Source organism: Cervus canadensis, chromosome 10 (genome assembly GCF_019320065.1).
Source record: "Cervus canadensis isolate Bull #8, Minnesota chromosome 10, ASM1932006v1, whole genome shotgun sequence".
NCBI classification, from domain to species: Eukaryota; Metazoa; Chordata; class Mammalia; order Artiodactyla; family Cervidae; genus Cervus; species Cervus canadensis.
The window spans coordinates 68,832,303-68,856,757 of record NC_057395.1 but is presented as its reverse complement, the minus strand read 5'-3'; the positions used below and the strand labels follow the sequence as shown (position 1 = coordinate 68,856,757).

At 42.0% G+C, this 24,455-nt stretch overlaps 1 protein-coding gene across 4 annotated transcripts in view; it reads left to right on the top strand.

Moving 5' to 3' along the window:
• Nucleotides 1–24,455, top strand: part of CHD6 (chromodomain helicase DNA binding protein 6) — a 194,984-nt gene that overhangs the window by 30,496 nt on the left and 140,033 nt on the right. For 2 of the 4 annotated variants that reach the window (XM_043480181.1, XM_043480184.1), the window contains exon 2: nucleotides 22,504–22,560. In XM_043480181.1, coding sequence (XP_043336116.1) covers nucleotides 22,528–22,560 — 33 coding nt within the window. In that variant the 5' untranslated portion in view covers nucleotides 22,504–22,527. Of the gene's footprint in view, nucleotides 1–940; nucleotides 1,620–22,503; nucleotides 22,561–24,455 lie in introns of those variants that run through there. The other 2 variants (XM_043480182.1, XM_043480183.1) reach the window with 2 other exon arrangements.

Here is a 24,455-nt window from a genome sequence, read left to right as displayed (position 1 = left end):
CATATATTTGGATCTCTGTGATCTTTTTTCTTATATATATAATCTTTTAGCTGCATTTTGAAAGTGAAGTCACTCAGTCATGTCCAGCTCTCTGTGGCCCCATGGACTATAGCTTACCAGGCTTCTCCATCCGTGGGATTTTCCAGGCAAGAGTACTGGAATGGGTTGCCATTTCCTTCTCCAGGGAATCTTCCCGACCCAGGGATCGAACCCAGGTCTCCCGCATTGCAGGCAGATGGTTTACCATCTGAGCCACCAGGGAAACACATGCACACATCCCCAGTATTCTTGCCTGGGGAATCCCCATGCACAGAGGAGTCTGGTGGGCTGTAGTCCACGGGATTGCAAAGAGTTGGATACGACTGAGCGACTCAGCAGGGCACATGCATGTATGTGTACACACACACACACACACACACACACGCGCGCGCGCGCGCGCGTGCACGCACTGTGTTACAATGAATTGAGATTATGAAATAATTTTTATTCCTTAGCCACAAATCCACACTGCTGCTCCCACTCGTGCCCGCCACCAGTTAGTGGGAATATTATCTCTGAGTTTCCACAGTCAACTGTGATGTATCTAAAAAATGCACTGAGGTGAAAAGTGAGGTCTAGAATGGTTGAATTTGTGAAAAGGTAGCTCTTTCCTTATATCTCCTTTTCTGGTTTTGTATGTGTGTTTTGCCTCCGTACCTTGTCAGTGTGATTTTGAGAGGAAATAACTGTCTTCTGCTTCTCCTCTGGTGTCTTGTTAGTAGGCGGCACAATGATGAGCACATAGTAGATGCTCCGCAAATCACTGAAAATTTCTGAGACTTAATGATACTAATGAATTTTGGAGTGAGTTGCCAGTAGCTTTTCTTTTTCTGTTTATCCCAAAAGACTTTGAGTAATGGTGAGGATGGTATTATTCCATTCCTTACCGGCTCTGTTTTCTTTGGCAAGTTGCTTAACATCCTGTGTTTTGGTTTCTTTATCTATACAATGGGAATAATAACAGTACCTAACTCATAAGATTATGATGATGACTCAGAAAAATAATGTAGTAAATGTTGCTTGCTGCATTCTAGTTCCTCAGTTATTATTACCAGTGCATGTGAGAAGGGCAAGTTTTTAACAGTAAGGTTTTAGATGCTAAGGTCTTTCAGTAGGAAGGCGTTTACTATCTGAAAACCATCTATCTGAGGATGGATAAATATAACTACTTCTGTATTAAATAAGGAAGTAACCTTTACTCAGAATATTAACAACAGAACGGGAACAGAGCTAATTAATTTCTACCTGGTTGGCAGTAATGCAGTGTTGGATGTTTGCTCTATTCCCAGGGGCATAGTGATCAATACAGAAATAGATTTCCCAGATCAGCCTTCCCTAGGACCAAAGGTACTTCATCTTACGGATCATTGTTAGTTACAGTTGACCCTTGAACAACATGGGTTTCAACCTCACAGGTCCACTTACATGCGAATTTTTTTTTTTTTTTTACTGAATATGTACTACAGTACTACGATCCATGGGTGCAGAACCTTGGATATGGAAGGTCGACTGTAAAGTTATACATAATTTTCGACTGCACATGGAGCAGCAACACCCCTCACCCCCCACATTGTTCAGAGGTAAACTGCATGTTTTAAACCGATATTCATCCTACTGCTAGGCATCATTTATTGTTGTTTATTTTTACAGTCTCTTCCTTTTTACCACTGTTATTGACCAAATCATGTTCAATAGAGAAATAAAGCCCAGAGAGAATTATGGAAAGGGGCGATAGCCTGATGAGAGTTATTAAAAATTTTTGGCAGACAGCTGTTAGGAAAATATTGTGAAAACTGGTCAGGTGCAATTTTCTAGATTCACTGTTTTATTTAGCTAACAAGAAGGGGGATGGAACACACGGTTACAGATAAAAGAGAATTCTCCTTTGCATAGCTTTGCTGCTTATATTACTGAATCCCTTTATTAAATTAGTGGTTTTGATATTTGAACAGGACACTCTCCTCTCAATGCAGTACACTACCATTATATGCAGAATAATGATAATTATTCATATACTTTTTTAAGTTTTGGAAGGAAATAGGTGATATATTTGACCTGCAAATCTGTGGCATAATCAAGTTTTAACTGCTGTGATACCGAGTATAAGATGATAATAGCATAGCATGAACTACCTTAGGAGCAATGGGAATGGATGAGGGATTGAAATGAGGGAAGTTTATTTAACTTCTCTTTTTTTAACAACAGCGGGATTTTTTATTATACTAAAGAGTATTTCTTCAGCTTGTACAAAAATATTTACTTTATATGAATGTTGGAAAAAACTGGAAAGTGCAGATAAACTGCTGAAGACTTAGAAATAGAGATATGCCATTAAAAAACACATATCTTGGTAGTCAGTTTCCTCAAATAACTTTTCTCAGGGTAAAGAGGCATAAAGAGTTCAGCTTGGTATCAGGACACCCTGTCCGCACCTTGGTAATGGTACATGGCCTGATGGAAAGCACACCTCCAGAGGAATGTTGTAGAGAGGATTCCTGCTGACAAGTGAAAGCTGCCCGGAGTCTCTCACATACAGTCTTCAGAGGCCACTACTGTCAGCTTTTTTCGTGTTTGTTTTACATAAAGGCTTTCTGCAGTTTTTCATGCCTTGTGGATGGTGGCCAAACTTAGGTTTGGTTATGAATTCCTGTCTCTTCTTTCCCTTAACCTTAAAAAAGTTTTTATTATGGGAAATTTCGAACGTACACATAACTAGAGAGAATAGTACAGTGAATCCTCATGCCATTCTTGTTTTATGTGTCCCTTCTCACTTTCTTTTTGACATAGAGTATTTTGAGGAAAGTCCTGACAGCCTGTCCTTTCACCTATAAATATTGTAGTGTGTGTATCTGTTGGATAGAAAAGTGCATTATCATACACATTAACACATTCCCTACAACCTAATTCCTTAATTTACCTGATTCTGTATCTCTTCCCTCGATTTTTCTCAAAAATGGCTCTTTTACAATTAACTCTTTGAATCAGGTCCAGATAAGGTCCACCTAGTGCATTTGATTGATGCATATTTTTAATTTCTTTTAATCTAAAATAAATCTCTTTTGTTGTTGTTGTAACTGTTATGCCATTTTTTTGTGGAAGAAACTAGGTTGATCCCTTTCCCCACATTATGGAGTTTGCTGACTGTATCTTTGTATCATATAACATGTTACTCTTTTTCCATATTACCTGTAAGTTGGTAATTTAGATTTGGAGGCTTAACAATTTTGGTAATCATTCAGATTTTTTTTATTATTATTATTCATAGGTAGTATATCGTGCTTCCTGTTTACATTTGGAAAGCTGTTTGATTTTCCTACTGTGTATTCCTACAATGTTTGATTGTCCTCCTGTGTATATTCAGAGTAGTTGATGGGGTCATGTTGGCGTAGCCCTTTGTTGTCAAGTTGTGTTCCCCCATTTGGCCAGTGGAAATCCATCGGATGACTTCGGACAGCCTGCAGATTTCCAGTTCTGTCCACCTTTCACCTATGGTCCTAATTTAACCCTAACTGATGATTGTTGCCTGAATCATTTATTTCAATATTGTTAACACTTTAAGAAGACTGAGAGACTTGTAGAAAATGAAATGAAACATTTTGATTTAGGAACTTAAAAAAAAATAGTAAATTGAGGTGTCTGAAAAATTTGTTTATGCAAAGTACTTTTTTTGGTCTGATTATGTTTAGTGAAAGAAGTGTTGTGTAGAAAGGAATGTTTAAAAGTTGTATATATAGGAAGTCCCTGGCCGTCCAATGGTTAGGACTCATTGCTTCCACTGAATGGTTGCTTGTTTTGTCTTAGTCTGTTAAGTTAATCTGTGTGGATCAGAAAATGACTAGATTCTCAAGAATCTGAACACTGTTGTAACAGTGTGATGTTTTAAACAGTTGGGTATCACTGATAGGGATGAGTTAATACAGAACTATGAGGAAGCATCCTCAGGTCATTCTTTCCTTTTTAGTAAGTTTCTCTTGAAGGAAAAAATGAATGTATTATTACCTTTCTGTATTTTAAAAAATCCAGCTTACTTATTCACCTGGAGAGCAGAAAACTCAGTAAAATAGCAGATATGTTACTGTTTTTGCAGGATTCTTTTCCCATAGTTTTTTTTTTTTTTTCTCTCTCTTCCTCCCTTTCTCTCTTGGTGTGTGGTTTTTATATATACTGGGTCATAGGGAATTTTAAGACATAGGATCCTTGGGAAAGGGTTTTTCAAAATCTGAGATCAAATACCCTCATTTTAAAGTTGAAGAAGCAGAGTCAATTCCTTTGTTTCATTGGTGACTTTCCTGTGTATCTGCTCTTGTTTGTTGCTGAGTGAGGTGGCTAGTTCCTCAGAGATAAGATAAACCATAAAATGAGAGGGAGAAGTATGAGAAATGGTTGAATCTGGTGAAATATAAATTCAAGGTGAATATTGTATGGAGTGCATGCTAACACAGTTCTTGGCTAGAATTGAGTTAATAAAGACAGGCCACACGTGAGTTGCCCTCGTGTGACTGACTCAGTTCCAGGATGGTACCAGACTCTCCAGTGGGAGGCTGGCCCCTCACCTGGCCTTTGAAGGGGCGCCTTTGCCTTGGCACTGGTCCCCTGAGTGGGTGATGCCAGGCAGAGCAGTGGGGTTGGTCTCACTTGCTGTGCATGATGTGAGCAGCACCAGCTGTGCTCTGGAGGAAAACGTGAGGTTTCCTTCAACAAAGTTAGTGATGTTTGTACAGATGTTTTTTGGGTTTTTTCTACTGACCATCTTTTAAACTCTTGGTTCTTATACTTTTGAAGTTGTTTTCTTCAGGGCTTACAAGAACAGTCACATATATAAATAATAATTTTGTGTCTTTCTTCTTAGGGGCTTCCTTGGTGACTCCGTGGTAGTAAAGTTGAAGTTGTTTTCTTCAGGGCTTACAAGAACAGTCACATATATAAATAATAATTTTGTGTCTTTCTTCTTAGGGGCTTCCTTGGTGACTCCGGGGTAGTAAAGGATCTACCTGCCAATGCAGGAGATGCGGGTTCAATTCCTGGGTCGGGAAGATCCCCTGGGGAAGGAAATGGCAACCCACTCCAGTATTCTTGTCTGGGAAATCTCATGCACAGAGGAGTCTGGCTGGGTATAATCCATGGGGTCAGTCAGGCACGATTTAGCTACTCAACAACAATCTTTCTTCCCAGTTTATACATCTCATAATTTTTCCATATAGTCTCTAGAATGTCCAGTGCAATACTTGATGGATAGTGTCATCATCTTTTTCCAGACTTCTTAATAGGAGTGCCTTTAGCATTTCATCATGAGATTTGATTTGGTTTCGGATGGATGTTTATGAGGGTCAATACTGCTCTAACTAGATAAAGTATCTTAATTCAGCTTTTGATTTTGCAAATTAAGGAAGAAGCAACATAGAAAGTTCAGGAGCAAGCTGAAAATATGTACAGTATTAAATTATAACGTGAAAGTGAAAGTCATTCAGTCGTGTCTGACTCTTTGCGACCCCGTGGACTCTACAGTCCATGGAATTCTCCAGGCCAGAATGCTGGAGGGGGTAGCCATTCCTTTCTCCAGGGTATCTTTCCAATCCAGGGGTTGAACCCAGGTCTCCTGCATTGTAGGCTGACTCTTCACCAGCTGAGCCACCAGGAAAGTCCATATAATGTTAAATGCATGGGAATATTTATCCTAGAGAAGAAAAAAACTGTGGGATAATTTCATTATCCTCAAGTGTAGGTAGGACCTGTGCTGTAGATTAAATCTTCCAGATGATGTTGAATATGAGAGAATAGCCTAACGCTCTGGGGATGCTGTCGGATCAGAGCACCGCCAGATGTCCCTACATACCTTTCCCTAGGCAAAGGCACTACACCCTTGAACCCAAAAGACAAGCTTCCTTCCTGCTGCAGTGCCCCCTCGAGCGCCCTCTGCTGACCAAGCTTAACATCACACTTTCTGTAAAGGGAAAATTCTTCAAGAGTCCAGTGCATTATCACAGAGCAGGTACTAAAGGGTGAGTTTGGAGTTGAGAGGCAATAAACTGATAACTGACACTGAAGCCAGGCAAGAGTACATACTCTGTAATTCCACTTTTATAAGATGCGGAAACCAGCAAAACTAATCTGTACTGTTGGAAGTCAAGCCAGTGGGTTACCCTCGGAGAAAAGTCGTAGTGACCAAAAAGGAGTGTGGAGGGGGCTTTTTAAAAAAAATGTTTGTTTGGCTGCTCCATGTGTTAGTTGCAGTATGCAGAATCTAGTTCCCTGACCAGAAATTGAACCCCGGCCCTCTGCATTGGGAGCGTGGAGTCTTAGCCACTGGATCACCAGGAAAGTCCCTGGCTGAGGCTTTTGTAAGTGCTAAGAGTGTATTGTTTCTGTTAATCAATGCTGGCTACATGTGTGTTCCGTATGTGAAGTGTGTTCCGTATGTGAAGCACTATACTTTTTTTTTAATGTATATTATACTTCAATAAAAGTTAAGGGGTGGTACAGTCTGATTTCAAAAGGATAAACTTAAAATTAAGATCCAGTCTCGAATGGGAGAAATACAAAATAATCCAGGGTATCTCAACCTTTTTTTTATTTTTGAAAGCCTGTTTGAGGGCTGTTTAACTTAATGTCAAACAACAGTATCTAATTCATTCAGCAAAAAATATTAACTGCCAGGCCACCTTTTTTTTGTTTTTCTTTTTAAATTTAGGACCAGGGTGTTAATACTGAAGTCTTCTGTAGAGCAGTATACTTCTCATGTTGTTGACCTTCTTCTTACCAAGTCTTAGAACAACAGCTTCTTACTTTTTTTTTTTTTAATGGCTTTTCAGATACCTCTTTGTTCTTAGTCTAAATATCACTGCTCTCCTCTGTGAGCGTTATCTTTGCTTTTATCTTTGTCATCACATTCCTTTCTTTCAAAGCAGGTAAATCACCAGATCCCTTTTGGCCTGGCTAAGAAATCTGGGGGTTCCCAGTGCAACTCTCATGTAAGGGTTAGTGGACGTGGGAACTATAGATCCTTGATTCAGGAATCCGTGGTTCGGGAGAGGCTCAGTGTGTGGCTTTGCTACAAACAGAAGCAGGTCAGTGCTGCGGTTTGTTTAGGAGTAGATAACTCTGGGTGCAAAATCCTAAGGAATTCACCAAGTTGGAGGTTGGCCTTGGATCTGAGAGATGGATATGGAATCTTTAGGGGGGGGTCATATTTCCCAGAAAGCATAGGTTGCTAGGAAAGGCTGACCTTATACTGTGGATAGGATTTAGGGTGAATTTTAAAGAAGAGTTGGCTGTGTAAAGCCCCGTTGTTACTAAATCAAAGTGAATAACAATAATAGGTTTTGTGTACAGAGCTTGGTATCTCCACATTAGGTTATGGTTGTGTTCATTCTTTGAATTGCTGGTGGCAACACTTTGGCCAGGCAGAGAGTTACCACAAACATACAACACAGCAGGCTGAAAACCAAGAATGATTGCCTTGCAAAAATAGTTTCCTTGTATTTTTTAACCCTTAAGTCATTTGAGGGAAGAAAATAGTGTGAGTGGTGAAACTAGCCAGTGAGCCTTTCGTTTATAAATTCAATCTGGAAGATCAAGAGTGTCCCGACTTGTATTTATTTCGTTTGATTACTAGCCTGAGCTTATACTTTGTTGCTGTTTTGTCCCTAGGTCGTGTCTGACTCTCTTGCTGCCCCATGGACTGTAGCCCGCCAGACTGCTCTGTCCATGGGATCTCCCAGGCAGGAATACTGGAGTGGGCTGCCGTTTCCTTCTCCAGGGGATCGTCCTGATCAGGGATTGAACTCGCATCCCCTGCATTGGCAGGCAGGTTCTCTACCGTTGCTTATGCTACACGGACTGTATGGGTACCGACTGTGTCACAGGCTCTGTCCTAGGCATCGGGGACTGATGCAGTCCCTCGGCCCACTGGACAGTTACTGTTTTATATTCTTCTGTTTGAGGGTGGCCTTTAGTGTACTTGGCTGTGACATGCAGCTTTATCACCAACTCCTTTAGGATCTGGGGAGCCTTTAAAAACTGTTACTTGGATCTCACCTCCAGGCTAATGAGAGAGCTTCCCCACTTGTATTTATTTCATTTGATTACTAGCCTGAGCTTATACTTTGTTGTTGTTTAGTCCCTAGGTCATGTCCGACTCTGTTGTGACCCTCATGGACTGTAGCCCGCCAGGCTCCTCTGTCCATGGGATCTCCCAGGCAGGAATATTGGAATGGATTGCCATTTCCTTCTCCAGGGGATCTTCCCGATCAGGGATCGAACTCGAATCTCCTGCATGGGCAGGCGGATTCTCTACCATTGCTTATACTATGCCACCAACAAAGGGGCTTCATTTGCAAATATAGCATCTTAAGGAAAGGGTGCGGGTGATGGAAGGTATGATTCTTATTCTGCGCATGTACTCCAGAGTGGCAGTTTGGACATTTGCAGTCCTCCAAAACTGCTCATCTGCATCTAGAACGTCTTGAATCACATCCCTGTGTCTGGTTCTCAGTGCTCATGCTCCTGATGCATGGGAGCATTGGAATGGGTGGTATAAATACATGGTAGGAATATGAGCGGGAGATTATGGGTATTAAGGAGATAAATTTATATTTCAAAATGGTTGTCTTTTGATCTGTGAATGGATGCTATTTATCAGGTAAACTAACAGACCCTGTCTGTGGTTCTCTCAACTCATCCTGGGCATGAATTCTGTCATCTACCAGACCAGTCCTCCTTAAATAGTACCACGTGCCAATCTGAAAACTTGCTGAGTTTTACTTCTGGTTGAGCGATTATCTAGGTATTAGAAGTCAGTACTTGTAACTGTATGTTGTTTGCTCATATATTAATTTAAAGTGGGTGACTACATCTATACCAGTGATTAGGCAGATTAGATGGACCACACATAACATAGACGGTGTTAACAGCTTTTCCGTCAGTTGGCTTACATTTGCCGCGGGTGGCCTCTTGAGTATTCTGCTTATTGCTTGCAGTTTCTGCTCTTAGCATCGTCGCACAACCAGATTTGGATCACCAGGGCGTTTTATTGGCAGGAGATTCTGGTTGCCAGCCACCCGCCTCACCCTTCAGCCAGTGCTTGTCAGAGCTTGCTTTTGCAAGGAGAGCTTTCTCCCTCATCCGTCACATCAGGCAGTGCCTTGTTACATGTGTTCCCCCACAGCCTGGTTCTGCATTTATCACAATACTTTTCTTCTTTTTAGATTTCAGGGAAGGGGGAATTGAGGATGGGAGAGGATTAAAAACAATTTAATCTTTTAAAACTCCAGAGCTTAAAAAAAAAAAATCTTCCTCAGATTCTGTTAAAGAAAAATTTTAGCCCCTAAAGAAATTGATGCTTTTGAACTGAGAGTCCCTTGGACTGCAAGGGGATCCAACAAGTCCATCCTAAAGGAGATCAGTCCTGGGTGTTATATTGGAAAGACTGATGTTGAAGCTGAAACTCCAGTACTTTGGCTACCTGATGCGAAGAGCTGACTCATTTGAAAAGACCCTGCTGCTGGGAAAGATTAAGGGCAGGAGGAGAAGGGGATGACAGAGGATGAGATGGCTGGATGGCATCACCGACTCCATGGACATGGGTTTGGGTAAACTCCGGGAGTTGGTGATGGATAGGGAGGCCTGGCGTGCTGCGGTTCTGGGGTCACAAAGAGTCGGACGCAACTGAGCGACTGACCTGAACTGAACTGAAAGAAAGTGCAGGAGGTGCCAGAGTTGAGCAGCTTTTAGGAGGTGAAACGACTCTGGAATCCATCAGGGCGCGGCATCCTCCTGGGTTTGCGGCAGGTGATTTAATGTATGATGTGGAAGTTCAGTTTCAGGGTTTCACCTTAAAGCTGGAACAGAAGGAAATCTGTGTGAGATTCAGAATCCATTTTTTGTCTTGTTTCTAAACAATAGAAAAAAAGTCCACCTGGAAAAATCTTGGGTTTTTATTTTATTTGAATACAGCAGAGTTGTAGAAGTCAGGGAAAGAGCTTGTCTTTTTAGTACAAGGAATCCCACGAATTTATTTGATGTCTTCAGATTGTAGACTGGTTTGCACTTGGACTGGCTCTTCTGTTTCCTGTAGAATGAAGAGTGCTGAGCCTGGATGGCCATAAGTACGTGATTTTTCTTGTATTATTTACCCCAAAGTAAAAGCTCTGCTGAGTGTTGTCTGTGTTATGATTTTGTTAATGTATGTTTACTGTGTTTCCTGCTGTCTTGGATAGCCATCAGATAGAGTTTGTTCCTTACTGTAAATTGCTCCAAAATCGTTTTGTTGAACAATTCAGCATTCAAATGGGAGGTTTTAGGAAAGTAGATAAAGAATTTAAACAATTACTTGGCAGTTATATCCCTAAAGATTTTTTAATCTCTGTTTATCTTATGAAATATTTGTATAAGTTATTTTTTTCCTTATATATAATATAATATTATCTGAAGGGTCCATCTTACTTAAAATGTGCTTAAAAGGTCTTCTTGAATGATAGTTTTATCAAGCTGTTTTAATTGCTTCCTCTTCACCCCAAGGACGGATCACAACCATCTACTAAAGCCTGCTTTCTTTCTTTCTATTTTTCCTCTTGAATGTAGTGATCTATAGGATATCTTTCTAATCTCTGTCCGCTCTCCAATGGAACATCTCCAGTCCTCACCTCCTGGTGACTCAGAAGGTGAAGAGTCTGCCTGCAATGTGGGAGACGCAGATTCGATCCCTGGGTCGGGAACATCCCCTGAAGAAGGAAATGGCAACCCACTCGTCTTCTTGCCTGGAAAGTCCCATAGACAGAGGAGCCTGGCGGGCTACAGTCCATGGGACCGCAAAGAGTCGGACACAGTGATTTCACTTTCCTCACTTTCCTTTCCTTGCGGGGAGGGCATGGCCTTACTGCATTTCTAATCTCAGGTTTGCATGCCTCAGTTTCCCTTAGTCACTCCTTCAGCCCTTCTAACAACTGACAACAATCCTCACCTCTCCCGCTATTTTCATCCAAGGCAGTTTGGTGTAGTGCTCAGAGGTCTGAATTGGAACCTGGGTAATCTAATCCTCATACTTTTGCATAATTGTGGCCTTTGGGTAGTTAGGCTACTCTGACCCTTAAGTTTCATTATCTTAAGATAGAAGGATTGCATTGCATGACCTTAAAGTTCTCTCCCTTCACTTTGCATATCTTTACTGTTGCTTCGAATTCAGCGTGTCCAAAAGAGAACTCATCCATCTCCTCTCACAAAAGATAGTTTTTGTCCCTATTCTATAAATGAGAGACTAAGACCTAGGAAGATTGAATAAATTGTACAACTCATATTGCAGTTGTGTCCAGAACCTAGATATCTTCGTTCAAAAAGTGAAAGTGTAGTCGCTCAGTCATGTACAACTCTTTACAACCCCTGCCAGGCTCTTCTGTCCATGGAATTCTCTAGGCAATAATACTGGAGTGGATTGCCATGCCCTTCTCCAGGGGATCTTCCTGACCCAGGGATCGAACCTGGGTCTCCCTCACTGCAGGCAGATTCTCTACCATTTGAGCTTCAAGGGAAACCCCTGCAGGTATTATTCTTCCTCCACAAATGGCATTAGAAGTGCCACAGATCAAAAAGGTCTTGCGTTACTGGTGAAGTCTCTTGAGACTGAATATGGAAAGTCATCTTTGTAAACACCCTGTCTTCTCACATAAGGTTATAGCTTGAATCTTTAGAGCTCTAAACTTTGAATGGGCTTGGCTGTTAAGAGATTGGTTTCTTCGGTCCTGTGTTCACAGATGAGATCATTCCTCATCTGGGTCAGTTGACATTATAGTGTAGGGTCTGATGAGAGAAAGGAAGGGCAGTCAGGTTTTACTTTACAATGTGTTATTTGATAACCCTGGTAATGCCTGGCCACTTGCTTCTACTGCTATCCTTAATGGTGATTCTTATCAAGCAAATTGATTTTCATCACTAGATTAGGAGTTGATTGAAGAGATGAACTGGGATTTGAGTTGATTTTTCTCCTTTTGTATTATGAAAATATGTCTCATTCATTATGAAGATCAGAGTGTTTGGCTTTGTAATCTCAGAGGTCCCATTCAGTTCTGATTTGGTGAATGCAGCATTGTTGAAATGTTGCTAGTCACTTCTAGAGAGCTTCCTTAGTTTATACCTTTATACCATCTAGAGGGCTTATTTATACCTTTATACCCCTTTACACCATTAGGGCTTCCCAGTGCTTACACCTTCATGCCACTGGGGCTTCCTAGGTGGCTCTAGTGGTAAAGAACCCGCCTGCCAATGCAGGAGATGTAAGAGGCGTGGGTTTGATCCCTGGAGGAGGGCATGGCAAACCACTCCAGTATTCCTGCCTGGAGAATCCCAGAGAAGCCTGGTGTGCTACAGTCCGGAGGGTCCACAGAGTTGGACACGACTGAAATGAGTTAGCACACTTAGCACATACCATCTAGATGGGCTTCCCTGGTGGATCGGTGGTAAAGAATCTGCCTGCAGCGTAGGAGACTCGGGTTCGATCCCTGGGTTGGGGAAGATCCCCTGAAGAAGGAAATGGCAACCCATGCTAGTGTTCTTACCTGGGAAGCCCCACAGACGGAGGAGCCTGGTGGGCTACAGTCCATGGGGTCGCAAAAGAGTCGGACATGACTTAGTGACTAAACAACAGTAACCATCTGTTAAATACAACACATTATAATAAGGAGTTATGGCAGTGGTAGACATTTGTTGAAGTCAATAGTAATGAGTTTAAAGCCTTGTTATTTTGTAGTTGACCAACATGATGCCTCTCAAAATGGACATTTCTAATACTCTTGATCCAATAACAAGAGTTTTCTAGAAGATTATTGCTCTTACTGCTGATTATGCCTTCTCTCACAGACAAAGATTAAAGTCAGTACTCTTCATTTGCTTTTTGGCTTGCATCACCCACATAGAGGGTAACAGAGCTTTTAGTATAATGCATTGAGTGTTTAAAACAATTTTTGAGGGGCAAAACATCTTAAGTTAATATTGGAGGCGGTAGTTGTACTTTCAAGCCAGCAAAACAAAGAGCTGCCTCAGTTTGGAAGTTGTGGCAGTGCTAAGGCCTTCTCCCTAGTATTGTGGACAGATATTTCAAGTTAGGCATCTGCATTTTTGGAGAGAAGGTTCTTTTAGTCTGTGCCTGGTTTATTTCCCTTACGTAGGTATGATCCTTCTTTTTTGACCCACCATTGATAAATCCTGTGTAATATTCACATATTCACTCATTCACAAAATACTGTCCTAGGAGTTAGATATATAGTAGTAGTCAAAATAGATAGGGTCCCCGTCCTTGTGGTCCTCTTTTAACCTGGAGGGATGTGAATGCTTTTGACTTGTAGGCATGAGGTGCTGTGTTCTTTCCAGCCTGTTGTGGAGAGCATCACAGATCACCCCTTAGAGATTAGCTCTAGCCTAAACTGTTTGTGCGTGTGCAAGCTCAGTCGTATCCAGCTCTTTGCAACCCCATGGACTGTAGCCCGCCAGGCTCCTCTGTCCATGGGTTTTCCCAGCGAGGATACTGGAACGGATTGCCATTTCCTCCTCCAGGAGATCTTCCCAACCCAGGGATCAAACTCACATCTCCTAGGTCTCCTGAATTGACAGATTAATTTCTTTACCATTGAGCCACCTGGAAAGCCCTAAACTATACAAAAGATAACAGAAATAAATCTAATTTGTAAATTTTATATGTCCCCCCCCCCAAAAGATCTAATTTACAAATCCTCTATGTCAAAAAAAAAAAAACCCTTTCAGGTATCAAAAAATTAATATATATGAATCAAAATCCTTTTTTTTTTTTTTTTTTTGTGCTGTGCCATCTTTGGTGGAGAAAAAAACTCATTCAGAGCCTTGAATATATAGAAAATACTTAAAAGTTGGTGCAGAAGCATTTTCTCACTCCAGGTTGAGTTTACTGGTTGTATGGAAGTCTTCTACTAGATCACAGGATCTTTGAAAGGAAAGCGCCACTGTTTGTCATTTGAATGGCCTTCCATTGTGGGTTACTAGAAAAAAAAAAGAATTATTGAATGGTAAACTTGTTAATTATTAAAAAAAAAAAGGGAAGAAGAAAGGTGGGGAAAGCTCCCAGAAAGCAGATACAGAGAGACAAAAAAAATTTTTTTAATGAGAAAATTAGAGGTATAGCCCAGAAGGTCTATCATTTAAATACAATAATAGGAGTTCTATTACAAGAAAACAATAAGGAGGAAATTATGAGGAAATAATACAAGAGTATTTCTCAGAACTGAGACAGGAGTTTCTAGCATGTGAAAGAATTCACCAGGTGCCCAACCTCATGGATAAAAATAGCCCCAAGGGACATCATTATGAAAAGATGCTCCCTTGGGCTAAAAGCTTTCTGTGAAGGAAGAGAGGTTTCAGATAAGGGATTAGCCATCTCAGTGGTTCAGATTCCTTAACAGGCGTTGGAAGGAACAGGGCTGTGGTGAAATGTTCTTGAAATTCTGAGAAGGAGTCCATCTCCAGCTTGTGATTTGCTGCCCTCCAAGCCATCAAGGTGGACTGTGAGCATAGTCAGACACGAAGGTCTCGGAACTTGCATTTCCTAGTGAGTGAGTGGACGTTGTGACTCTCCAGAATGAGAGCGTAAACCCTCAGAGAGAAGAAAGAAACTTGGGCAACCACGCAAGGGCGACACAGAGAATGCGTCCCCAGGAGGATGGCGGTGAGAGGCCCCGGTAAAGGGAGGTGGCTCTGAAGCAGGCTGAAGAGAGCCCTGAGACTTCAGATAGAATGGTACAAGGGGGCGGAAATGCACCTAGGTTGAGAGGAATCCTACTTTTAAAGTTTTGGGGGAGCATTTTCCGGTAAGTTAGTGACTCACAGAAAACAAAGCACATTTTTAAATTTAAAGGTACTTGCTGTCTTTAGGGGGAAAGATGACACACAAAAAGAAAACTTCAGCACAGTATAGTTCATATCTTAGCTGTGAAACGAATATTGATTTAATAATAACTATACCAGGAAGATACAGTTCATCTTCTGTAGCAGGGGGGCTACGTGCTTTTGCCATTTTTTTTTTTTTAAATACAGACAAACCCATACGTTTGCATGTTGTCTGTGGCTGTTTTCATGCTGCAGTGGCAAAACTGAATAGTTGACACAGAGACTGTGTGGTCTGCAAAGCCTAAAATATTTATTATCTGGTATTTTATAAAAATGTTTGCCAACTCCTGTTTTATAGGAAGAAGCTGATAGAATACTGTGTAAAATCACAAAAAGGTCTGATAGCAGTATTAGCATGTTTTTTAGCAATCTTATTTATTGATACTGACGTATAGTTGACCGACATTATTGTGTGAGTTTCAGGTGTGTGCTTCAAAATCAGGGAGCGTGAAAAATCAGGGAGCGTGATACTTTCATCTTTCTTCTTCTTTCTCAGGATAGCTTTGGATATTTGGGGTCTTTTTTGGTTCCACACAAATTTTAGGATTATTTGTTCTATCTAGCTCTGTGAAAAATGCCATTGGTATTTTGATAGGGATTGCATTGACTCTGTCGGTTGCTTTGGGTAGTATGATCATTTTAACTGTATTAATTCTTCCAACCTGTGAGCACAGTGTATCTTTCCATCTCTTTGTGTTGTTTTCAGTTTCTTTTATCAGTGTCTGATAGCCTCAAACTACAGGTCTTTCAGCTTCTTTGTTCAGCTTATTCTTAGGTATTTTACTCTTTTTTATGCGAGTTGCAAATGTTTTCTTAATTTCTTTTTCTGAGAGATCATTATTAGTGTATAGAAATGCTACAGATTTCTATTATTAATTTTATATCCTGCAACTTCACTGAATTCATTTACTAGTTCTGATGGGTTTTTTTGGAGTCGATAGTGTTTTCTTTATAAAGCATCATGTCATCTTCAGATAGTGATGGTTTTACTTTCCAGTTTGGATGCCTTTTATTTCTTTTTCTAGTCTGATTGCCCGGGCTAGGACTTCCAATATTGTGTTGAAAAAGAGTGGCGAGAGTGGGCATTCTTGTTTTGTTCATGATCTAAGAAGAAAAGCTTTTCACTGTTGAGGTTGGTATTAGCTGTGAGCTTGTCATTGCACTCAGTTGATCAGTCTTGTCTGGCTCTTTGTGACCCTTTGGACTGCATCCTGCCAGACTCCTCTGTCCGTGGGATTTTTCAGGCAAGAATACTGGAGTGGATTGCCATTTACTCCTCCCCCAAGGGATCTTCTCGACTCAGGGATTGGATGCACATCTCCTATGTCTCCTGCGTTGCAGGCGGATTCTTTATCACTGAGCAATTGAGGAAGCCCCGTGGGTTGTCATTTATGACCTTTATTATGTTGAGGTATGTTCCCTCTGGGCCCACTTTGTTGAGAGTTTTTTTTATCATGAACGGATGTTGAATTTTGTCGAAAGCTTTCTCTGCATCTATTGAGATTACCCTAATGATTTTTATCCTTAATTTTGTAATCACTGTTTTTAAGAAATGTTTTGAAACATAGCAGAAGGAAGAGCTGTAGATCAAAAGATTACCTCTGGGAAGAGTGAGTCAGGAATGGGGAGGAGTAGAGTCGGGAATATTTTTTGTTTTAAGCTGCATATTATTGAATTCTTAAGCTAAGTACATGTATTACTTTGAAAAAGCATGAATGATGAATGCTAAGAAATTTGATTGGACGTAAAAGAACAGTAAACAGGAAAGGAAAAAGAAAGGCCACCAGTTATGATAAAGAAGGTAGGAGCTCAAAGCCTTTTCTGTAAATATCGCTTTCCCATTTATTCACTCCCTTACCCCACAGGTAATCCTTTATGAGTCCAGATGTCGGGCGCTGAGCCTGATGCTGCAGGACACAGTCCCTTCCTGGGGGGCGCGGAGGCACGGAGCTGATGGCATGGAGATGCAGGGAAAAGATGACGCCATGGTGGTATAGCTGCTATGGCTTAGCGCTCCTCAGAGCTGCTTTTAGGGGCTTAGGGAAGTCAGGTAAAACATCCCAGAGAACATGACGCACAAGTGTTGAATTTTGAAGGATAAGAGAATGAAGTGGAAGGAGGCATAGCCTGAACTTCAGGTGTTCAGAACAGTTGGCTGAATGGTGGAAGGTAATGTCAGAGCAGCAGACATGGACTAGAGGCTGGATCTCTTATGCAGGGCTCTGTGCAGTGAAGAAGTTTTCTTTTCTGAAGACACTGCAGAGATAATGATCTGATTTGGCAGATACTTTAGGAAAACACACGCTTGGTGCAATGAGGGTAATGGTATGAGGGTGAAAGGCACTTAAGAATAGACACTTAGGAGGCTGGATCAGGTGAAAAACACCCCCCACCCAAAGTGGACTGGGGAGGATCCTCAGGATTCAGGTGTGAGGAAGGAGTTAAGGGAAGGGGAAGGGGTTAAGGACAACTGGACTCTCGGCTGGGTGGCAGGTTGTGGGACTCTGACCTTCAGTGGGAGACATAGGAGGCAGGGGGGCGGTGTGAAAGGCAGCATTGAGTTTGGTTTTGGAAGAGTTGTGGGATTTGTGGGGTATCTGTGGAACCCCTGATTGGAACTGACCAGGATATGGATGGTTAAGTCCACTTAGAAGTCAGGAGGACTTGGATTTGGGAAATGGCACCCCACTCCAGTATTCTTGCCTGGAGAATCCCATAAACAGAGAGGCCTCACGGTCTACAGGCCATGGGATCGCAGAGTCCAACACGGCTGAGTGACTGAGCACATACCTGGTGTGGAGGTGAGGTGAGGTTTTGGAGTCGAGTGGAGAAGTCAGAGCCCACGTGGAATTTATTAACACGTCATTGACTCTGTCCTGTTTTAGAGTGATGTGATTAACACTGCCACGTGAAGTTGTTAGACTGTTTAGCCATGGGGACACTGACATTTAAGAGTTGGGCCTTATAATGTGAGGAGCCTATGGAGGAAGCTAAGCTTTGGAAGCCTGCAGTGTCAGAGGGAAAGCTGGAGAGAACGGCCTCCAGGAAACCAGTGAGATGGGAGTTTTAAGAGGAGAAAATGGTCTGTAGCTACAGTGCTACAGGAAACTCAGGATAAGGCTTAGACTTGTTAACTAGGGAGTCATTGCAAAGAGGAGCTTTAGGGAAGTAATACGGAAGGAAGTGATGATTCAGGTGTGGGACTTGTTAGTATGGTTACTGTTCTGAGATAGAGTTGAGCCTGTTTGTCTGCGGAGAGAAGGAAGTGATTCTTCATGGAACACATGTTTATTGAGTCCCCATTGTGAGCCCATTGCTTTTTCAGACTCAGGAAGTTCAGCGTGAACAAAACAGAGCTTCACTCATGTGTGTGCATCTCAGAGGTAATAAGTTCGTAATCAACTAGACGTAATACAACGTCAGGTAGTAACAAGTGCCAGGAAAAAAAGCTAAATCAGGGTGAGAGAAGAGAGAGTGGGGACAGGGGCTGGGGGGAGTAGGGGGTTAAGGAAGACTTGGGCGGCAGGTGACATCTGAGGGGAAACCGGAACGAAACGAGGAAAGACTAGCTCCAAAGTGATGTAGACGCTGAGGTGGCTGAGAAGCAGGAGAGGATGGACCCCAAGTACTGATGGAAGGATAGTTGTCCTCTGGAGAGGGGGGCCACCTTCCTTCCCCTGCCCTTGAGGGACTCCCAGGACAAGTGACACCAAAGTCTGCCAGAAGGCTTATGTGCGTCCTGTGTCCTGATACTCTCTGATTGCCATTGTCAGCCTTTTTGTAGGTGAGGAGACAAAGGCTGACCACACGGAGGAACTTGGAGATGGCGCTGGGGAACAATTGTTGAACTGGAGAGGGAAAAAGTAATATATTTCAGAATGTTCTTAATGAACCTGCACCCATTTTTCTTAGTATAAGCTTCGCTGTGAGTGTTAAGAGGAATGGGAATATTTATATTGTTTACTTTTTATATTATTAACAGCTAACCTTCTTGTAAATACTGCTTTCATACATGAGCAATGAAATGCATTGAGGAGTTCTCCCAGTTTTCATGTCATTCAGAAGTTACACACTTTTAAATTTTTATTGTTTTTTGGCTGCCCTGCAAGGCATGTGGAATTCTAGGCCCCCAGCCAGAGAATGAACCCTTGCCCTCCAACAATGGAAGCGTGAAGTCTCAACGACTGGGCCACCAAGGAAGCCCCAGTTACACACTTTTTTTTAATATACTTTTTTAATACGCTCTCTTGACAAGTTTCCTGGTTTGTCCACACAGGAGTTTCAGAATATGTTTGTATTATGCTTCTAATTAAATTGTGGGACTCTGAAATTACTGTTTTAATTTGCACTTTATTGAACCTAAAGGATCTGTCTAATCACAACTTTTGGGTGATGTCAGCACAGCAGCAGAGGCTGTGAAACCATTTCCAGTGTTGTGCAGAAGTACCTGCTTTAGTGTATATCTCGTTCGCTATTCCTGCTGCATAAAATTTAGCCACACAAAAAGATTAGGTAGTTTTGTGTTTTTAAAACACATGCCATCAAAGAGGTAAAAAGGTAGAGAAAACCTCAGAGAGAATGCCTAGTAAACTACTAGATGGAATTTGGAGAAATAAAAGTCAATACATGCTTATTGAACACCAACTTGATGCTGTTGATGACAGATGCTATCTTGTGAAGTACCCACATGCTGGTGGGTGGCAATCTATCCAGGTACTAGAAATGACTTCACAATCACAACGCAAGGTTGGCCAAAGACCTGCTTTCAGTGAATGAGAGCAATCCTTGGTGTGTGGGGTCTTAGTTCCCCAACCAGGGATCCAGCCTGCACCCCCTGCATTGGAAGGTGAAGTCTTAACCCCTAGACCACCAGGGAGGTCCCAGAAGCAGTTACTCTCATAGCAGCATCACTGGGATGCACTTGGATTTCACACACATTGTCTCTCTCAGAGAATGGAGTGGGTTTATCTGCACGGCGTGAAAATCCCTGAGGGTGCGGGTGGCAGTATCTCACATGTGAACACCTGGTGGTGAGATTTGGTTTAGGATCTTTTCACCAAGCTTTTCCTCCAAGCCTTCTCTCTGCTGAGGAACCACATTCAGGCCTTACTTGGGTCAGCCCCACACCTTCCCAGTCTTTCTAGCTTCTGCTCATCGGCCGCCTCTGATCTTCCCAGGCCCTGTGATGACCAGGACCCAGGGAACAGTGACCCTCTGCAGTACCTGAGCTCTGCTGTGACAGCGTTTCCACACTGTCTCCAGCCCCATCCCTGAGCTTCCTCTCAGCTTGATTTCCTACTGGCTGGCTGCCTCTGGGTGGATTCCTGAAAGCGGAACCGCTGCAGCCCATAGATCTAGGTGACACGTTGCCTGAGTGCTTTCAGAAAGCTGTAGACGATGAACATGCCAACAGTGACGATCAGCTGGACCTGTTTTCCCCATATTGCAGGCAGCATTGGGGCTCTGTTCATTTGCATGCTGGTTTGTGGACTTTAGTCAGAAATTGTGTTTTTTGATGTCTCTACTGCATTATACTTGATTTTTTTTTTTTTTTGATATATTAAAAGGTGATTTTTCTTGGCACTAGACTTTTTCTGCATTTTGTAAGCAATTGATTTCATTTTGTTGGGTAGAATTTTATTTGAGTTACATGTCTGGTTATTGATAATATCCCTTTTTATTAGCCAGAGTTTATTACCCAAACTTCCTTCTTCATTTCAGAATTTTTGACAGTTTGTGATGGTTGAGAATGTTGGTTTTCTGAGGTCTTGCTAACTCAAAATTGAAAGATAAAGGAGATAGACTTTTGTGCTAACATAGTTGACCTAAAGTCGACTCCACACTGTATTGAAGTCCAGAGGGTAAGATTCTCTGAACTGCCCTGATTTCAGAGCCCTTACCTTGCCATCTCTCAGAAATTTATGGTTTTCTTGAGGTAAGTTCATTGTTTCATCAAATGTTAGTCCTCACACCGATCCTTAAAAGCACTATTTACTGACTTGGTTTTCCCTATTCCTGACTTGGCCAGTTCTTCTCTGCCACCCTCTCTTTCCCCCTTGGTCTCGGGCCTGCCTGTGCCCACTTTGCCACTTGTTGCTTCCAGGGATGCTGTGTTCTTTGCAAGCAGCAGTATCCTGGTAACATGTTACACTCCTTTGAATAGAAAATGCTTCTGACTCTTGGAGGAAAAGAAAACCCTAAATCAACAGACTTTAAACTGTAATTGTGGTTCCCACAGATGATTGAAACCCCAAGTCCTTCATTTTTCTCAGTTGCATCAAACACATCATGAGCCCACTTAGGGGAGACTGCCTTGGTTTAATCTAAAAGTTCTCTTTGACGCCTGCACATACCGCCGTCACTTGCATGTGAGAAATAAGTATAACATAAGGATAATCATGCGCCTCTGGGATGGGTTCCTAGCTCTGTGGGATGTCCAGGAAATCAAGGTAAACAATGAATATGAAGTGGTGTCTACATCCAGACTAGAACCGGAAGCCGAGTATATATACTATGATCTTTCCTTTGTTTGTCTATGTGGGAGGTGAGAGTGGGTGATTCAGGCAGCCCTACATTCTGGGTTTCCTAGAACAGAGGTCCTTCTGTCCCCTGGATGCCCCAGAGCACTTCTAACCTCTCAAGCCACTTGCTGGGCTCTTGTCACTGTGCTGCTCAAAAGTCATTTATGAGAAGCTCAGTGTCGTCATGGGCTTTGTGGTTGGAGCCTGGGAATGGGACTTAAGTCCTGGGTATAATAAAATCATTAGGAAAAAATCATGGAATATTGAAATAGAATTTATTTTGTCAGTTTAAAATGCACATGGTTTGAAACATCAAGTAATGTAGGACAGCATATGATGAAATGCAAGAGTGCCCTGTCCTGTCTCATACCAGCTCCTCTCTCCTTCAGAAGAACCACTTTTAACTCTTTCAGCTCTTTCTCTTTTAAAAATATTTATTTGTTTGTTTGGCTGCACTGGGTTTTAATTGTGGCACATGGAGTCTAGTTCCCTGACCAGGAATTGAACCCGGGCCCCCTGCACTCGAAGCATGGAGTCTTAGCCTTTGGACCATCAGAGAAGTCCTTTAACTCTCTTTTTTATTGTGCATATTTCTATTTCCAGATATATCAGTTATAGATACTATTTACTAATTTTCTTCCCCCCCAAAATGAGGGCTTTGCTTCTTCAAGTTCTAGTCCCTCTCCACCCTTCCACACCCCCCAGATATACTCATGACATCATTTTCGGTTCCTCTTTGAGTTCCCTTTGTGATTTAATGTGCCCGCATTTTTTATAACTTGTTTTATCTACGAAGACAGTATCTTTTTGACTCTGCTGCATCTAGAGCCAAAAATGAGGGCTGGGGACAGGAGTAGGTAGGCTTAGGCTGGTGCACAGGGCTCTCAGGAGTGTCAGGCTGGAAGATTGCTAATTGTAAATGTTCTGGGGACGTAATCTTCCATTCTCTGTTTTCCTTATGCGCCACAGCTAATCTTGAGATAATCTGCAATGTTTTATTGTGGATTTTAACATAATTTTTGCCTTTTTTTATGTTTTACAGAAATAAAATAATTGCCTTTAATAGATGATAATGAAAATACAGAAGAAAGAGAAGCAGGTAAGAGATCACCTATCTTTTAAGTGAGTGAATCCAGCTCACACTAGTGTTTGTTGTTTTTTTTTAACAAGAGGAGATGCTGGCTTTTCTGGCCTCTCTCTCAGCCTCTGGTGGTTACCCTGATTCCTGTGTTTTCCATTCTCCACATGGTAACTGAGAGCTCTGTCCTGAAGGACTTAATATATAGATTTGTACTGTGCTCAGGTCAGCTCCATATAGGAATAAATGTAATGAAGACTGTAAATCAGAATATGACTCAAAATTAGCTATGTGAAAAAGAGATGTTCCCCCTTGCACCCCCAGGAACAGCTTACCAAGTTTTTATAAAGAGAGAAGTGCTCATTTCTTTATAGTTTACATATTTATTATTTTCGATGTTCAGTTAAACTAAAAGCAGTCTATCACAGGCCTCCTATTTATCACAATCTGCAGAAGTTTTCTCCTGCAGAAAATAGTGAACCTCTCAACTGTTTGGCACCATTTGGTTTCCTGAAGGGGAGGGGAGTTGATAAAATGTTTGACCCGTGTGACCCATCTTGCTAAGATCTTTTTCCTCAGTTGGTATTATAGTTCTGTGGTCTAGGTGGTTTCCTATTCAGAGCAACCCAGAGACTTAAGCCAGTGAGGCCCAGGGAGGTGAGATGAGGGGACCAACCTCGATCTCCTGGAATTGGGCTGGTTTTCCTTGTGCAGAATTGATAACAACCTGGTAACCGGGGAGGTCTGAGTCTCTGCTCTTCAGCTGGAACCCATGCACGGAGGATGGGTGGGACCAGCCACTTTCCTATCTGCTTCTGTGGATCACTCAGTAGTAAAACACAGGGTGGTCTAGGGATATGGTTCCAAGGAAGACCCTCTGTTCTTTCTCCAGCAGACAGGTCCTTGTGAAACCAAACTAAAACAGCCTGTTCTAGGAAATAATTGACTCATCTGCTGCCTAAAGGCTGTCTACACTCCCGATTTCTTCCTGTCCTAGCTCTTTAGAGTCACAAGTTAGCAGACAAACACTGCAGAGCATGCAGTTCCATCTGCCAGAATTTTCTGCTATGGATATACTCAGACAAGTGTGCAAAACTGGGTGTATAGGCTTCGTGGCTGCTTTGTTTATAAGAGCAAAAATGGAAAAGAACTTATGTGTCCGTCAAAAAGGGGACTACCGGAAGGCTTCATTTTACTGTGCTTTACAGATACTACTTTTTTTTTAATGGAAGGTTTGTAGCACCCCTGTGTTTAGCAAGTCTAACAGGGCCATTTTTCCAATAGCATTTGCTCACTTCATGTCTCGGTGTCATGTTTTGGTAATTCTCTGAATATTTCAGACCTTTTCATTGTTATTTTATTTGTTATGGTGATCTGAGATCCGTGATCTTTGGTGTTGCTGTTGTAATTGTTTTGGGGTGCCAGGAACTGCACCCATGTGAGACAGTGAACTTCCTGGATAAATGTGTGTGTTCTCACTGCTCCACTGGCCGTTCCTCCACCATTCACCTTCTCTGGTTTCTGAGCCCAAGAAACAGCCGTTCCTTGAGACACAGCAATATGGAAATTAGGCCACTTAATAACCCTACAACGGCCTCTAGGTGTTCGGGTGAAAGGAAGAGTTGCTTGGCTTTCATTTTCAATCAAAAGCTAAAGGTGATTAAGTTTAGTGAAGAAGGCACATGGGGAGTAAAGACAGGCTAAAATCGAGGCCTCTTGTGCCTCACAGTTAGCCAAGTTGTGAATGTAAAGGAAAAGTTCTTGAAGGAGATTAAAGGTGCCACTCCAGTGAACACATGAATGACGAGAGTGCACAGCAGGCTTATAGCTGATGTGGAAGAAGTTTTAGTGGTCTGGGTGGAAGGTGAAGCAAACCACAACATTCCCCTGAGTCAGAGCCTCATCCACAGCAAGGC